This window comes from Poecilia reticulata, chromosome 8 (genome assembly GCF_904066995.2).
Source record: "Poecilia reticulata chromosome 8, P_reticulata-male-v2, whole genome shotgun sequence".
Lineage (NCBI taxonomy): Eukaryota > Metazoa > Chordata > Actinopteri > Cyprinodontiformes > Poeciliidae > Poecilia > Poecilia reticulata.
In genome coordinates, this window is record NC_088837.1 from 21,398,127 (window position 1) to 21,416,058 (window position 17,932).

Genomic DNA, 17,932 nt, shown 5'->3' on the forward strand with positions numbered 1-17,932 from the left:
TTGCTGCTTTATCTGCATCGCTGCGCAGTTAAAGAGGGAAGTTTTTCTTTTTTTATGGCAGCTGACTTCTTCAAAGCATCAGATTTTCCCCTCTATCCCCCCTCCTGTCTTTGAGTGATTGCTTTCTGCTCAGACCCCTCTTTGTTACCTTCTTTGGTCATCTGCTTAAGGATACTCTCCTGTTGTTGCTTTCATTTTTCCAGTTTCCCCGGAACGTTATGTCCGAGCGCGCTGTTTCCCCCTGAGCTGTCACCCTGGTTTTATTTGTGCCATAAAAGGTTTTTCTCTGTGTGATTCCTCTACCTCACTTCCTCCATTGATAGGGCTGCAAAAACCTAAAAGTACAGTATGTTTCTGCAGCTTGTGCACTCCCTCTGAGTAATGCCAGCTTGGCTTTCATCTCCAAAACAGAGTGGAACCATATGTGAGGCTGGGCCTCTTGTGTCGCAACCCTTTATCTGTCATTAAAACAGAGAGACCCCTCGCCGTTTGAGGATGAGGGTCTGATCTTGTGGAAGGTCAGCTTGTATCCAGTGTTGCCCAGTTGTGCTGATTTTGAACACGTTTGGCTTGAAAAAACAGCTTTGGGTGTGTTTAAAGAATTTTTCTAGAAGTTTCAGAGGAAAATTATTTAGAACTAGTTCAACAGATTCCAGTGATTTTGAAATAATAAGATAAGCGCAAGAACAGGGAATTTTATTATGTTTTGTGCTTTTCTGCCACATAATGACATCATCAGTTATTAGTCATTGGTTAATAAATTGTCCCATGGTCGCATCAGGATTTAAAAGGATATGTTGCCACAAATAAATTCAAGTTTCAATAGTTGCTTTTCCATGACAGGAAGTAGTAGGACATGTGTGTCAAACTGAAGGCCCGGGGGCCAAATCTAGCCCGCCTGAGCGTTTTCTGTGGCCTGAGTCCCTCCAGTTTTCACAAATCCGCAAAATTCACTCATATTTTTTTCTGATTTTTACTGCAGATTTTTCTCAAAATTGGACAAAAACATTGAGTTTAAGTGACTGCTGCCTCAGCCTCACCTGATGTCACATTATAGTTCACAGCTGCTATGGCGACTAATAAAAAGTCACTTTTAACATCATACATTAGCACAAATATTGTAAAATTTCCTCACAAATATTTCTAAAAAACATCTCTGATATTGATTTTTAAAAAATTGCAAAAACATTCATAAGATCCCTGAAGGACTGATGGGTGTGAAAAGATTTTCAGTATTATTTAACTTTAAGAAACACTTACTGAATGCTGAGACAAACAACTATTCGTTGATATTTTAACAGCTTAGTGGGATTTATCAAAACATTCTGGTCCAACCAGATTCTTGATAAGATCCAAATTGAAAGCGAGTTTGACGCCTGTGTAGCAGGAGAATGATGGCGCAGCACCTTCTTTAAACTGCTTCATTTTAATTGCATTTCTTATCTAACGGAAAAACTGCTACTACAGAATTGTGTGGGTTTTTTTAGTTTTTTTTTACTTTATCGGAACAGCAACAAAGTTTTGCGCACCTTGTAAAGCTGGTGTGTTCAAAGAATCAAGTCCTTTGCAGTCTTGAGTGCCAACCAAAAATGTCCTTTATTTCAGTCATCTGTATGTATGAATATATATAATGCTATCAATATGAATTTCATTAGAGGTTGAGATTTGGCCTACATTTGCTTTTTGGGGTTTTTTTTTGGAGTTGGAGAGCTTTATGTTGTTTCAGATCTTGCAACCCTGCTTGTATCTGCAGGGTGAGCGCACTGAAACGCTAATACGAAGCATCAGAGGCTAAACCCTCATCTTCATCACAAGCTGGGCGTTTGGATCTTATCGTCCCTTTAAGACACAGAGAAGCGGGCGGGATCAGCCAGACAAACCAAGGACACCAGCATCCGCCGTCCTCTGGAGACCAGCCTGAGCCGGGCGCTGCCGTCTGTAGTGTGTCAACAGGAAGGAGCAGATAATAAGATCCTCCTGTATTCAAAATATGCCGTGGTATCAGCCTTGCTTCGGGCTGGAGAGAATTTAGATTACAGTCAGAAAAAAAACCAAAAAACGGGAAAGTTCATCCTGAAGGGAAGGAAAAGCTGAGACAGATGTGTCTCAATAAATGAGAGTAGCACCAGAAATGTCATTTATTTTAATAAATTAAAAAGTTAAACTTGCATATTTTTGTATATAATTGTTTTGTTGAACAATTGTTTATCATTTATCGTGATAACTTTCTTATCATAAGAATTTAGATTGATTGATCTCTACAAAGTACAAAACTGTCCGCATTGTTGGGATTGTTGGTTTTTCTATTTCTGTTCAATGAGATTATAAATAAATTTGAATATGTGATTAAATGCAGTTCAGTTTAGTGATACAAATAACATTTCTTTGTGTTGTAACAAGCAGATTACAAATAGGAATAATTTTCAGGAGCAATATTTGTATTTGTGACTCTTTGAATACATTTACTTAAAAAATAAGTAATAAATAGTTCTTATTGTCACAATTTATGGTAATAACACTATGTCTGTCCGAATAAGAATATTATTATTATAAAAAATAAATAAACAAATTAATAAAAATAAAAAACATAGAAGTAAAGTGTGATTTTATCTTATAATAAGCTCCCAGAGTCTGGAGAAAAATTAGAAAGGTGCCAACGCCAACCAGTGTAAAACTATTTCTATTATTATCTTTTTACTTTCTTGGCATTTTTTCAACAATTATTGTGCGTCTTTTAAAATTCTGGTGCAATTTTTGGCTATCTTTGAGCATCATGGGATACATTTGTTCATTTTGTACCCAGGATATTTAAACATCTCTTTCTTTCTTCCTAATTGCGTGAGATTTACTAGAAGACTCTTAACCCAACATAATCCACTGAATTCATCCCATGAGGCTCGGATGTAGCAGCCGCCAGCAGCTCCCTAAATGGTTCCTCTGCACACATCTTCCACTTTGAGGATTTGTGGACTGTACGATTCTGCACCAACAGAGCAAAGGGGGACTTCCTCAGCGTTGGGTGAGCAGTGGTGCATGGCAGGAATGTAAAAACCAGATGACCTCAAATGGAAACTCCAGGGCAGATGGAGGCGGTGAGCAGACCATCTCTCCAGTTTGGCTGTAATAAACAGTCAAGCTCTTTTTTTTTTTTTCTTTTTTTTTTCTATATTTTTAAACCTCTGGGCTTTCTTGAGCTTCCCGATCCGGCTTGGCTTCGGCTCCGCCGTGCCCCAGATGCTGCACCGCCGCCTGCTTTAGGGGCCGGGATGTAAGCTCGACGCGGCCCAGAATGAAGCATGACGTCACCTCTAGGTCCCCAAAGTTATAATTTTCATGCTAATTACACAGAAGCAGAGCTGAGCTAAATATAAACACGTGGGCCTGTGTAGAGGGGGCGGGGGGGAGGTGGCGTTTTTCCCCAGGCGAAGGGGGTGGAAAACGGTTGTGTTGCCAGATTGGGTGAGTTTCTGCACGATTGGACTGCTTTTGAAAACATTTTGCTAAAAAAAAGCCGTTTTGAGAAGCCTGTTAAAATTGTTGCTGCTTTTCACAACATTTTGGGAATGATTCAGAGGGAAAATATTTCAAAATAGTGTGGCAGAAAAGCACAAAATGTTTACAAAAATGCCCTGTTCTTGCACTTATCTTACAGGTTAATTGAGTTCGAAATCTCTAGAATCTGTGGAACGTGACACCATCAATGATCAGTCATTGATTAATCAGGTGTCACTGTGTAGTAGCATACATAGTTCCTGAAGTGACCACTGAACCGCCATCTTGGTAGGCAAGCGCAGGATATTGACACTCTTGACTAATGTGCAAGATAAAGCTACATCAACTAAATCACTGCTGTTGGGATCAAGCCATAAGAGATAGAGAATGTGTGGCTTGTTTATTGTTGTCATAGCAACCCCATAGCAACTCTCATGACAGTTAGTTACAGATACCTACCAAGATGGCTGTAAACTACAGAGCTCCCAGAAGTGTGACGTCACATGAGAAGCATGATTTAAAAGGACATATGTCCACAAAAAAGTCAAGTTGTGCAAATTTGAATTACATAATTTCCCCAAATGGAAACATGGCAATAAAAAAAAAAATTCACGTTTTTAGATAAAAAGGTTTTGCTTTATATCAAAATTTGTGTATTTTACAAAAGTGTAACTGTATTACTTTGAGATTAGGAAAATAGCAACAAAGCTTTGCTCACATTTGTAATGGAAATGTGGCTCATGTGTTCAAAGAGTCAAATCCTTTGCAGTCCCAATGCTACCTGGTTCTGGTCAGAACATAATGAAGGACAACCAAAAAATATTTGGCGCCATCAGCATGAATTTCATTAGAGGTTGGTCTTTGTTTTACGTTGTTCTTGGACTGGAAACTGTAAGTCAGATCTGGCAACCCTGTGAAACTGGCCTGCTGGAGCCCAGTGGTTCTCTAAAGAAAGAGAAGGAAACGAGAAAAAGAAGAGGGGTGGGGTCTCCTAATGCAGCGGAGCTCAGACGTGACGCTCTGATTGCTCCCAGCGGTTGTGGTCAGCACAGAGGAGGAGGAGGAGGAGGAGGAGGTACAGTGCAGGGAGAGCAGCGCTAGCTCTCTGCCAGATGTCGTCATCGGTCCTGATGTTGTTCAGATGGCGTGCACGCATCCCCACACAGATGTATCTGCTCTGCAGAGCCCTGCGGCTGGCTCTTCCTCTCAGGACTCTTCCGCGGCCTCCAGGTGCAGGCAGCATGGTTCACCTGGAAAGCATCAGCAGCTTTTTATTTCGCAGTTTTGGCTGGAACTTGGGATTAAAGTTATCCATTTAATGAGTTACCCTAACGTTGGTTGATCTTATGCATCGACTAGTGATTAATTGGTGATCGTCCATTTTCTTTAAAAAATTTAATTTTGCCAGGTTTGACCATCTGTCCATAACAAAGTATTAAATGTTTCATAATATGCTGAATTTAAGAAGAGAAGCAAACCAATATATTTAATAAATTCCTAGAATTAGCTGTTAATGTGAAACTCAAGGAGCTTTTCAAGTGTTGATATTTCAAAACAGAAGTTCATCTTGCATACCGTTTCTCTTTCCTGCATGGTCGCCATCTTTGTTTCTGTAAACAACTCAGTTTAAGGATGACTAGCAGCGCCCTCTGCTGGGTGGCGACCAAACTACATTGCTTAACCGACAGGATTTTAACTTGATTCCTACCCTTTATGTCCATTTCTATATTCTCTGAGGATCTGTGATGGGTATTATACAAATAACTTTTACTTACTTACTTAAGCGGCCGCCATCTTTGTTTCTGTATCAAATGATTCTGCTCAAGGATTACCAGTGGCGCCCTCTGCTGGATGGCAGCTGTTCCAGAGTCAATCGATTCTTGAACTAATTTTAATCTAACAAGCCAGTTATGAATAATTAATCATAAATTGATTGATTGTTTGCCTCCCTAGCTGGAACAGATTTGTTTTGATTCCTTCAAGAGTTAAAAACAAGAAAAATTCTTGTTTTTAACTCTTGTGGAAAACCAGCTGTGAAATGAGAGTCAGACTTGTAATTTTTTCCAAAACATGCAAACATTCAAGCAGTCTGGGTTCCCATGAAAGCTTGGAGTGAATTTGCTGCTTTAGTTGCCTTTTTCTGTAATTATCTTGAATAAGGTGGAGAGCAGATGCAATGGACGCTTTGCAAAAGGTTTTTATTGACTTGATCTCTGGCTGCCTCAGTGCAGACCTGAACATGAAGAATGTGCTCGAGGAGAGGAGCCACTCCCTGCTAATCATGTTAAAGTGGAACACCATCTCTCCACTTAGTGGGCTGGATAACATGATGTGAGCTCTCTGTGCCAGCAGATGTCTGCCTCACAGATCGAAACTCACCGAGAAATGTTAGATTTTCTCCTTTGATGTGATAGAAAAGTACTTAAAATTATTTTTTTCTTTTGTCTCTGTTTGTATTAATTGCACCAAAGTTATTGGAAAAAGCAACAGAGAATGTGTAATTATAGTTGCAGCGCTTTTATAAAGCGTGGACCAATTTGTCAACTTCAATGTAGTTTACAACACAGTCATCCCAAAATTTTAAAACAAAAGTCATGGTTTCAAAACTACTTACACATCCTGCTTTCCTCTGATACCCCTAAATAAAATCCAGTGCAAGCAAACTGAGCTGACCCCCAGGTCAGGTGTGAAAACTTCAGTTTTACAATGAACAGATCTGGTTTTTATGGAAAAAGAAGAAAAAGCGTTAAAAGAAATTCTAACAAGTTTCTGTATGTAGAGGAAACGCCACAGTAAAACATGGTAGTGGCAGCATCATGCTGTCACCAGACTAGCTGTGAGTTAAGTGGAAGATGGATGAAGCTGAACACACGACAATCGGGAATACGATAAAAAAAAAACAACAACATTCAGCCAAAGCTACAGTGGAATATTAAAAGATACTTGAATGTTAGATTGGCCTAGTCAAAGTTCAGACCTAAACCCAAATGAAATATGTGGGAAGCATTAGAAACTGCTTTCCGTCTAGTAGCATGCAAACTAGAATTGACTAAAGTATTTGACTTTTTTCTTTCACTTCACAATAACAAAGCATTTTGTGTTAGTTTGTTACAGAGAGGTTTGAAGAAAAGTTTATAGTTTATATTTATGATTGTTTTCTGTCTTTTCTTCGCAAGTCTGTCCACATGTCCCTCCTTATCGTCTTCTATCTGTTTAGACCCACTCTGTCCTGTAAATATTCCCGTTCTTGTGATCCAAACTTCAGCCAACATTCCCGCCTCCTTGTTTTCTCCTTCCCACTTTCTATCTGGCATTTTCTGGTGTTTCACACACTTGACTTGTGTATCCGATGTTCCCTTGTGTCATGAGTTCATTTTTATTTGCTGCGCGTGTCACACAAAGCTTATTTGTTTATTGTTTTCTGGAGCGGGATGACAAAGGGCTTCCCTCTTATCGGACACAGTGGGGATTCATTTTGGATGTTTGGGAGTTTTAAGGTTGTCAAATTGCGTAACGTATTCCTGGTTTGCCTGTGCCACCTTTCTCCCCTCCTCCTTTCATGGCCCTTAAAGCCCCTAGCAGGTGTGACCTCTCCGACCTCCAGCTGCTGTTTTCCATTCAATTTTAGTTCTGACTTTAAAAAAACAAAAAAAAGGTCACAGATGAACGCTGTTATGTCACCATGTTGCAATATTTCACCTTACACTTTCACTTTTCTGTTTACTGTTGCTGTGAAAATAAGACGTGTTGCCGGGCTCGGCGACACGTTGGGTTGTGGCTGCCCTCTAGTGGCTCAGCCCGGTAACTACACCCTATGCCTGTAGGTTCTGAGTCAATGAGATTTACTGGAGATTAAAGTTAAAATTAACTCGCTTCAAACAGCCACGCCCCGTTTTTAACTGGTAAATTGCATTTGTAGAATCCACTTCAAAATGACCGTCTAGACAAAGACATCGACTCTCATCACCATGCAGAGACTGACTCAAGTTTTTGAGCTTGGATCAACAGTATCGCTGCAGCTACTTACTGATTAATCTATCAGTTAAAAATTGGCACATTCTACTGATTTTTCTAATATTAGAAATACATTAAAAGATTTAAAACTTTTTAAAATAAGAAAATAAACATTTATCGTCTAAATCGTTGTGAATATTTGATCATTTGTGGGAAAGGATGCATCTGCAGCACTTCTAACACCAACGGGTGGAAAGTTGAACTGTTTCTGCTTGACTTAACATCATTGCAGTCTGATCTTCTGGTTGATTTTCAGATTACTAATTAATAATTAGATAGCAAAAGGTGCTTAATAGTAAATGTTTTACAGAGTTTGAAGCTAAAACTGCCACTTGAGGAATTCTGGATGGTACATATTTAAAGTCAAAGGGTTTTGTTTTATCTTAAATGCAAAATGTAAATACGTTTGTACAGTTTTTACCTAATACTGATAGCTTTGTTCTTTCAGAAAAGGTCGTTTTTAGAGTTTGCATACTTCAGTTGTTGATTAATCAGTCACCAAATTAGTTGACAATTTATCTGATTAGTCATTTCATCCATACGCTGCAGTGCTTGAATTTTGTCTTTCTCTTATTTGGGGGCATTTCTTTCAGGATCTAACAAGATCGTTAAACTTTATTTTAGGTTTTAAAAGGTTTAAAGACATTTGAAAGGGATATGTTGAACTTCCCGGAGTGATTTCTCCACAAGGACAATCCTTTATTTTTGTCTGCGCCGTTTGGTTTTCCATTGTAAGCAGAAACCCAGACTGTCCCCTGGTGACCCTTTCTTGAAGTTTTGCAGCCTGTGTTTAGAGAAAACACCCCATCGTTGTGTCTGCACTTTAGTTTGGTCATGACAGCACACTGAAACGCTTCACTCTTCTTTCCTGTGTATTTTCCTGTGAAAGCTCATTTTTTACAGCTTTGTGGGCGATTTAGGAAAAATACTTTTTGTCTGGCAAGGAAGTGACTCAGAAAGGTTTCTGGGTGTTAATCTGTAGGCCAATGATCTAAAGAGGACCAAACGTATCAGCATCCCAATCTATCTGCTTCACCAGCAACAATGCTTGACTTTATCCTGCTTCAACTATCTCCTCACTTTTCTCTGATATGCTTGTTGACAAATCCGGTCTGGAGCCACGGGATATTATTTCTTTGGGATTAGTAACACATGTTGGCTTTTTATTTCTTAACCTAAAGATCTTTGTCAAAACCAAGTTGCAGTGTGTCAGATAGGTTGAAGTCAGATAAGAAAAACTTATCTAGAGGGTAGAGGGTCATGCGGTAGTTGACATGCTTTAGCACGTTTCAGACGAACAGCTTGTCCATTCATTGGTCTCTGTCTATCCATCCACCTCAGTTTGCTACATTTAGGCCTGTTTAGTTTTTGTTACGGGCTAGCTAGAACAGTTTTTGTTGCTTACCTTTTGAGGGCAGATGAAAAAAACTTTCTATGATGTTTAGTTGTTGCTAATGGCTAGCTAGCTATCGTTTTTTGTTTAACTTCTGAGGGCAGATAAGAAAAACTTTCTATGATGTTTAATTGTTGCTAATGGCTAGCTAGCGTTGTTTTTTGTTTAACTTCTGAGGGCAGATAAGAAAAACTTGCTAATATGGTTAGTTGTTGCTAATGGCTAGCTAGCGTTGTTTTTTGGCACTTACCTTTTGAGGGCAGATAAGAAAAGCTTCCTAATATGGTTAGTTGTTGCTAATGGCTAGCTAGTATTATTTTTTGTTGCTTACTTTTCGAGGGTAGATGAGAAAGGCTTGCTAACATGTTTAGTTGTCGCTAGTGGCTAGCTAGCGTTGTTTTTTTTGGTGCTTACTGTTCAAGGACTGATAAGAAAAAAAAAAGCTTGCTAACATGGTTAGTTGTTTCTTGCAACACAAAAATAATCATGTTTTTTTTCTCGTTAAAATGACTTTTTTCATAATTTTAAGACATTGTTTTTGTATAATTGCATCTTTTATCTGCTAATATTATGACTATATTTTTGTGATTAGAGAAACATTTTTGTAGCCTCGCCCTAATTCTTTGACTTTCAACTCACAGCAGAATGATTTAAATAAAATTCACATTTTGAAAATATTTTCAGTCATTTTTAATTTCTTTTTTAGGGAAAAATATGAGATTTTATGTTGTAGCCATATTGCTCTGTCCTGCCCATCATGATCCCACTTCTGCTCTTGGTTCATATCCTTGTTTCTCACATTTCTCTCCTTGAAAGAAAAGAATCCTGCCTGGATGGCGACCCGGCAGGGCGGTTCCTCTGGTCTGAACCGCAGAGAAAGAAGAGAACCCCCCCGGCTTCTGAATTTAAGAGGAACCATAATTACACAGCTTTGAGTATTTATACCCAGCTGTGACTCAGTGAGACGTGTGGGCTGTTTGTGTGAATATGCGTACACTGGGGTTTTTTGGCCTAACAGTGTGTGCATAGGTGTGTTTTAGAGAAAACGTACTCTATGAAGTACTTCAATAACGCGTCAAAATCTGTGTAAACTTAAACGTCCATTAAGGTGGAATTTTTTTAACCTTTAGATATAGAAATAAATCAATGTCTCTTGACTATATGACATATATATATTTGATCATTTGCTAATTGATGCAATTTCCATAAAAGGGTTTTGGGAGAAATTTTTTTTCTTGTTTTGCCACAATAAGTACTTTTTAATTAATTTATTAAAGAGACTATTGCAGGTGCAATGGCTAGTTCTCCTTGTGTATGCATGAGTTCTCTCAGGGTACTCCAGTATCTTCCCACAGTGCAAAAACATGACTGTTAGGTTAACTGGTTTCTCTAAATTGACCTCAAGTATTTGTGAATGTGTGCATGGATAAATAATCTTGTAAAGTATACAGTATCATGTTATTATTGAGTTAGAAAAAGAAGTTACTACTCTCATGTCTGTTTAACCGTTGCTAATGACCAGCTAACATTGTTTTTTTTTTTGGTGCATGTCATTTAATATTGATGTTTTAACCTGCTTTTTGGAAAGAAATTACACACAACTTAATCTTCTTAAAAGTACAAGTGGAGAAAACTAGTGGGATTTTTTTGTGGTAAGAAGCCAGATTAGCTCATACAAGCGTTACAAGCCAAGAGCAACATGTGACTCAATGTTTCAAGCTATTAAGCTACATCTCCTCTGATATTAAGGCAGTAAGTGTTGTTGATGTAGCACTTTGCACTGATGAAATCGCAAAAAGCATGAAAAAATAGAAGCTAATTTCAAAAAATTTTAAAGAAAATCATGTTTTAATAAAAAAGCTTCAAGACTCTGAAGACAGTACAACAACTAAAGTAGGAGTCTAGGAAGGAGTTTTCTATCTGGTTCTTGGGACTTCAGGAAGATTTTGACTTCTGTACTTTAACATTTCAGCAAAACAGTAAAAAGCTTGAACATCCTAGAAAGTTAACATCTGGATTTTAAAACGACCAGCTAACCAGAGCAAAGACGGTGAAACAGGAATGACGCCAGGTTTTACTGGAGAGTTTCAGACCAGCTGAAAGTGTTCAAGTCTTTTTGGATACGTGTGAAAAAGTGCATTACAAAAGTCTAGATGACAGGAAAACCATGAATAAGAATCTCAAGTTCCTGTTTTCCTGTTTTTCACATGACCAGAATGAGATATTTCGAGTAACTCTGAGTAGATACTGATTGGTTAATTTGTCAAAAACAACACCCAAATTCTTTAAGTTTGACTTAACAGCAGAACTCAAATGACTAATATCTGATCATATTTGATGAACTATCCTCAACAGGCCACTGATCACTCTATCTTCTTAGAGTATATTTCAATTTTTAAGCATTTTTAAATTGCTTCATGTACCCCAATAGTTGAGAGAGTTAAAAAAAAACTAATTCTTGAAGAAATCTTAAGCAGATGAATGTAATTTGCATATAGGTGGTATAATAAAATGAATGAATGATCTAGTGGGCCCAACTAGGAGCCTTGTGGTACCCCATAGTTTAGACCAGTAGGTTCTAACTTGTTGTTTTTATGCAAACACTTTAGCTTTTGTTTCAAACTGTTTCAGAAATCCCCACCAACATACCTATACACAGGTATGTTTAAAAAACATTTTTATTACAGATTTAGTGCATATAAGATTATATGAAAGCAAAAACAAATGTCAATCTGCTGTTGGAGACATATGTAGACATATGTAGTGTAGTAAAAATACACTTCGTAAACGTAAATTAGGTTTTATTGGGATTTTATGTGACAAACCGACATAAATTTGAAAACTGTGGTATTCAAAGTCCTGGAAATAAAATCTACTGTAACCAATTGTTCAGAAGTCACCCAAGAGTCCATCTTGGAATAAAATTAGAGTTTATATTGTCCAGAATCACCACCAGGCATTGCCGTCTCTTTAACGCTACAAACTCCTAACAGAAAGCTGTAAACCGATACCGATGTTTGGATTCCTCAGCGATCAGATCACCTCTCTTTAACTTTTCACCCCATCGCGGAGCGCAAGCCGTCCGAACCTGCTGTGTTTTCCCTTTTTGACGCCGTGCAGCATACCTGGAGGGTACAGTGTGTGTGGATGACGGACCTCTGCAGGCGAGTCGGTACTTGTCCCGTTGTGTGGCAGGTGAAACCTGTCTAACCCCGCTGTTAGCGGACGTGACAAGCGGCAGGAGGCGGGGGCGTCTGCAGCGACTCGGGCACCTGTAGGACGCTCTGTCCAGGAATCCTAGCAGTTTGCCGAGAACTCCATGTTTGTGTTTTTCCTGACAGATTTAGTGCAGCAATGACCAGGATAGAAAAAGTGCACATCAATGTTTTTCTCACGTTTTTCCTTTATTCATTCTGATAGAATTGGTGAAATGGTACAAAAATTGGTTCAACAATTTAAATGCCAGAATTAGGAGATAGGAATGCTTGGGTTTCTTCAAATTACAAAGCTTGCATGCATCTTTTTAGGAATTGGTTTTGAAGTTACATATTTGTTCAAATTTAAAAAGTTAAGACAGATAATCGGTGAATAAAAATGAGCTTCTCCTCCTTCTCCCAGTGCTAACTAGAAACGACCAATCACAACCAGGAGGAGGGTCTTAGCGCTCTCAATCACTTCCATGCTCACCCCTGCCCTATACTCTGCTACGCTACAGCTGGTTCACCACAACATAGCATGTCACGAATGCTAAGGCTAGTTAGCATAGCCACTGATAAATGAATTTCATGGAACAATTTTTATTTTCTTTTAAATATTGATACAAAATAGTGTTTTTATGAAATTTCTGGACTTCGTAATGCTGTGGTCAAAGATTGTAACTCTTTGTTTCACTGTTGTCTTTTTGTGTTTTTGCAAACTGTTTTCTGGCTTTAGATGTTGCATTTTGGGTAATAGCTTCTTCCTACATGAGTAACCGTTCAGCTCATGTTGGTGCAGGACATTTTTTTGCTTTTGTTTTAAAGATTATTCACACTTTTCTTTACCAAAACCTGTTTTATCTCTGGAATAAAACAGGCTCCTCTGTCCTAAATAGTAACTAGACATTTCTATGTTTCTTTCATTTATTTACATGTAATTGTTTAAAGAAGTTTGCGTTTTTGGTTATATCGAAGGATATACCAGACGCCAACAATTCTCTTCCTGATGTCTTCTTAGTTTTCCCACATTTTTGTCTTTGGGTAACTCAGATATTGTCAGTTCCATTGGCGGATTATTTTGCTTATGACGAGACATTTTCCCCATGTTATAAGTGAAATAATTTACTAAAGGACGTAGGACTTTTTCACCAATATTTTAGGAGTTATTGACTTAAAACAAGCCGTATTTCTTGCTGAAAAGTTACTTTAAAGTTAATTTTATCATATTTCAAGTGTGATAAGATAATTCCACTAGAAACTAGTCTGGTAAGACTTTGTCTTTTCGCCATGCAAACTGTTTTACAACATCTTTTATGTAAACATTTGACTTTGAAGAAAGTAATTAGCATTATTTCTCTCATTGTGGCAGTTGGATAATAGAAATAATTTGAGTAAACTTGCTGCACGCTCTGCCTTTTTATAGGTGGACGTAAACATCTGGTTTCAGGTTGAGGTGCCAGAGTTTTTAAAACAGGAATGTGAGCGAGTGGGTCATGTTGACATGCTTTATTCTCAGCAGCTTTTGTTGCTCCTTCTTTATCCATGTTCGGCGCTATCGTCCTGTCCTCCCTCCTCTTTATTTTCCGCTCTTAACCTAAAGGAGACAAACGCAGGGGCAAATGTTTTCTTTTCTCTTTGTGCTGGAAATTGGCTTCTTTTTGTTTTTTTTTTCCTCTCCCTGTCTGTCTCTCCTCTGAGTGGAGAGGAGGTGCAGGAGGCAGTGCCGGCTTTTGCGAAATTTAGCGTCGGGATCACAGTTTTGTCACTGCGCGCACAACGCAGCACTGGCACGGATCCACCACGGAGATATCACGTTTTTCCCTTTCAGTCTTCATTCCAAATGTCTGATGCTTTTTTGGAAAGTTTCGCCGTTGTTTGTCTCCAGATGACTGTCAGACCGGTTTGGATAAAGTCGAGGAAACAAACACCAGGAAAGAAGTAACTCAGAAGACGAGAGAAAAAGGTTTGGATGGCTGATTCTGAATAAGTGGACAGGAGATTGGGATTGACATGAGGGTGAGATGAAGTGATTAGTTTGGAAGTGGAGATACAGAGGAGAGAGAGGGCAGTGGGAGGGAGGACAGACGCAGGGTCCAGCCCTCTGGGACAGCAGTTTGCAGAACATCACCGGACACCGACGTGAGAGGGACGCCGCCAGTTATTCTCTGAAACCAGACCTACCTCTGATGCCACACACACATTCCTCCATCTGCTGCCCAGAACCTCTGCCTGCTGATGATCCAACAGATCTGCTGTGGAAAATGTGGGATTAAACTTCCTGTTGCAATGGATTGGAGTCCAGCCTGTTTGAGTGAATGACTGGAAGAGGAAACTTTCACCCGAAATCCATTTCTGCGTCTGGACTCTGTCCTCGACTCGGCGCTGATAGCCGAGCGGTCCATGGTGGTGGTGAGCGATGTGGGTCTGACTGAACTCGGCGCACAGATGCCTGCCGCTATGCTCCCGTGCTCCGCGCCAGCCGGGTCGGACTGGAGCTTCCAGAACCCGGTGGGGGTGGACTGCAGCTCGCCAGAGCCGCGCTGCATTTGGGTGGCCGTTCTCCACGGAGCGGCGAGTCCGGCGCCGCGCGCCGAACCGGCTTCGCCCGGCCAAAACGCACATCAGCTCAGGGTAAGGAGAGGTCAGCCAGAGACTGAGGCTGGTGCTTCCGTTTCTGTTCCATATTTATTTATTTGTTTACTAAACAAGTAAATCATTAGGTCCAATAGAACTGCAGCTATTCTTACCGGGTTACAACAGAGTTATATTTATATAAAAGCTATAAATTTACCTTCAGCAATACAAAAGCAGAGAGATATTTACATTTTCCCTTTACACAACCTATTGTAATTTTTATTTCTACATTCTGTAAACACATTTTTACTAATTCAGCTACTTCTACTCTCATTTTTATTGTATAATGAAAAGAATACAAAACTACGGAAGAACATTAAGCCCACAAATCTGACTTTTAATTTTAAAATTCTGACTTTCATTTTAAATTATGTCTTTAATTTGCTGAGAAAAGTCTGAATTCTTTTTTTTAATTAAAACACCAAATCTTTCCACGCATTTTTGTCTAGTTTCTTGTGCAAATATCTGTTTACACAGGAAATTATATAAAACTAGCTTACAACTAACTTTTCAGCAAGAAAAAAGAGCTTGTTTTAAATCAGTAAAACCTCAATATTTATAAAAATCTTGGCAGATTACGTCACTTATAACAAGATATTTTCCCCAAATATAAGTGAAAGCAGAACCCGTATCTTTTTCATCAATATTGAGGAATCATCAACTTAAACAAGCTCTTTTATCTCTTAAGTTGGTCTCGTCTTATTTCAAGTTTACTAACATATGTTAACTTGAAACTAGATAAAAGATATTTGGTCAGATTTGATGTTTTTTCCTGTTTGTTTGATATAAAGACAGACGTGCCGACCTCTCCATCTCCCCTCACGATCTCCGCCAAGGTCCTAAAGCCTGCCACGTTGCAGCCGAAGCGTCACCAGACCTATTTTTCAAATCCACCGGATAACCAACGTGAAATTTTCCTTCACCTTAATCCTCAAGTTGTTTGTTTTAGCGTTAAAATAAGCAGGTGTCAACCGGTTGCTTGTAACCAGAAACGACATAGGAGGTATATTGTTTTTATCCGTCAGAATTAGCTTTGCAAACTCCCAGAGGAGCTGCGTATTCTTTGGAAACCGCTGCATGCGGTTTGTCAGTTGTGCATGTCAGCAGCGTTGCTGTAACTTCATTGTTTGGAGTCATTTAAGCGCTCAGCTGCTGACAGGTTCCTTCACCTGTCAGCGTTACCTGCCAGAGCGACGTCTTGCCTTCACCGCTTCAATATTTGCAGCAAAAAAAAAAAGCACATTTTTCCTTCTTCTAATGTTTTTTTTCTTGACTTTTTGAATTGTGTTTGAGTGTGGATTTCCAAGATTTAAATCAGTTTTAAAGGTGGTAATCAGTCTTCCTATCATCAAGAGTTTTTGTGTGTTGACCTTCTTCTAATTAGCGTCTAAAGAATGATGAAGGGAGAGCTGAAGTGCCTCCTTTGGTTGCTTTTCGTCATAAAAGGAGCAAGCTGCGCCAAGATAGTCCAAATATTTTGGGTGTTTACATCACTATTTTATCTCATTGTCACATAATTTTTCATTTGAATCATTACTTCCGCTTTTCTACCTATTTTAATTTTTTTCCTGTGTTACCATCCCCCTCATCCTTGACTGTTAAGAAATGCCACAATCAGGAATGTGAGCGTGGGGGCAGGAGACAAACACTCACTGTATACGACGTTTGTTCTCCCAGATAAACAAGAAGCGCGTTTCATTTTCTCCGAAGGTTAAAAAGAAACACAATCTCCGTCTCCGTCTGCTGCAGATGCCGTTAAAGTTAACAGGTTCTGCGTAAGTCTGGAATTTCGTGTTTATAATGTCGCTCAGATGCCTGTGATGTGCGAACGGCAGAAAAATACTCGAGCTGCTTGGTTTGAGGTCGGTGTAATAAAAACAGAAGTAAAATTGTGGAAAGAAAAACAACCCACAAGTTTAATTATAATAAACCTGATCTGGAATTAAGTTTTATGGAATGGAGTCGGGTCATTTCATGCAAGGCTAAAAAAAGGCTTACAGGCTCATGTTGGAGACGGATTGTGGTAATTTTTTTATTTTTTACAATGGGGTGGAAAAAGTCTCAACTCATCTTTCATTTCTTTATGTTTTCAGCGAGCGGCGGTTTTGTCAGGAATAGTTTCAGTCCTTCTTTAAGGTCAAACGGAGAGAATATTAGCATTTAAACGCATTTCAGTTCAGTGCTGAATAATCTTGTTTAAGTTTTAAGGATTTTAAACAGACTAGATTGTTTAAAAGACGAAACATTAACAGTGTCTAATAGCTGAGTCATTTGCCATTTAAGGCATATTTTTTGCTTTCACTAAAGTGTTTGTGGCGCCCGCTGTGGTGTGCTGCTCTGGGCAGAAAGCCATACAGTTCGTGTCAAAACCTGTTTTAATACCACTAAAATAAATTTTGTAGGTTTTCTTGAGATTTTCCGTCAAACTTTTGGTGTTTTTCTTCTACTTCTGTAAGATTTTTTTGGTTTCGCTTGGACAATCAAAACTCTCTTTAATATTTTGACCAAAATATTAATTGGAGGTGGATTATTATTGGTCTTCCTTATACAACTTCCTCCATTTTCCCTCCTTTTACACACAATTTATCTAATTATTTTTTTAATGCAGAAACTAAGCAAAAAAACATCCTGACTGATATCTGTATTTTATTCCAAACTTTTTTTTCTTTTTTTTTGAATGAAGATGTTTGACTTAAAACAAAAGCAAACAAAGATTTTGCAGCTGTGTGTTTTTTCCTCCTGACCAGAGGAAAAAGTCCCCTGGCCGCATTTAAACCTGCGTCATGCACCATGTGTGTCTCCAGCCAACTTATTCCAAATCTGCAACTCTTCTTGGAAACACTTATACTTTTAGGTTTTAATCAGAATAGATGCATCAATTGAACAACAGGAAAGCTGCATGTTTACCCACAGAGCAGAAAACCCTGTTCAACTGATGTTGCGTCATCATCCTGGTTGGACAGTCAACTGGGCTAAGCTAGTTTTTGAACACATATTGACACACGGGCGCGTTGAGGAGGATATCTTGACTCCTCCACTGCTTCTGGTGCCGTCATGGATCACCTTGTCGGGACGTAGGATGCGTCTGGACGTGCAGAGGTGGAGGAGTTCTCCCTCTGTGTGGCCGGTAAGTCGTGATGCTGCCATCTGCGTTTTTCTCCTCTGCTGTGGATTAACGGCTCGTCAGCAGATACAGCGGCCC

At 39.0% G+C, this 17,932-nt stretch overlaps 1 protein-coding gene across 11 annotated transcripts in view; it reads left to right on the plus strand.

Annotated features, from left to right (window-relative positions):
- The window catches only part of arhgap23a (Rho GTPase activating protein 23a), a 78,283-nt gene that overhangs the window by 25,452 nt on the left and 34,899 nt on the right, over positions 1-17,932 (plus strand). For 4 of the 11 annotated variants that reach the window (XM_008416953.3, XM_008416954.3, XM_008416955.3 and 1 more), the window contains exon 1: positions 13,886-14,727. The exons of 2 other annotated variants lie outside the window; for them this stretch is intronic. In XM_008416953.3, the coding sequence (XP_008415175.2) occupies positions 14,497-14,727 (231 nt within the window). In that variant the 5' untranslated portion in view covers positions 13,886-14,496. Of the gene's footprint in view, positions 1-13,884; positions 14,728-17,794; positions 17,858-17,932 lie in introns of those variants that run through there. 5 more of the 11 variants (XM_008416957.3, XM_008416960.3, XM_008416962.3 and 2 more) reach the window with 3 other exon arrangements.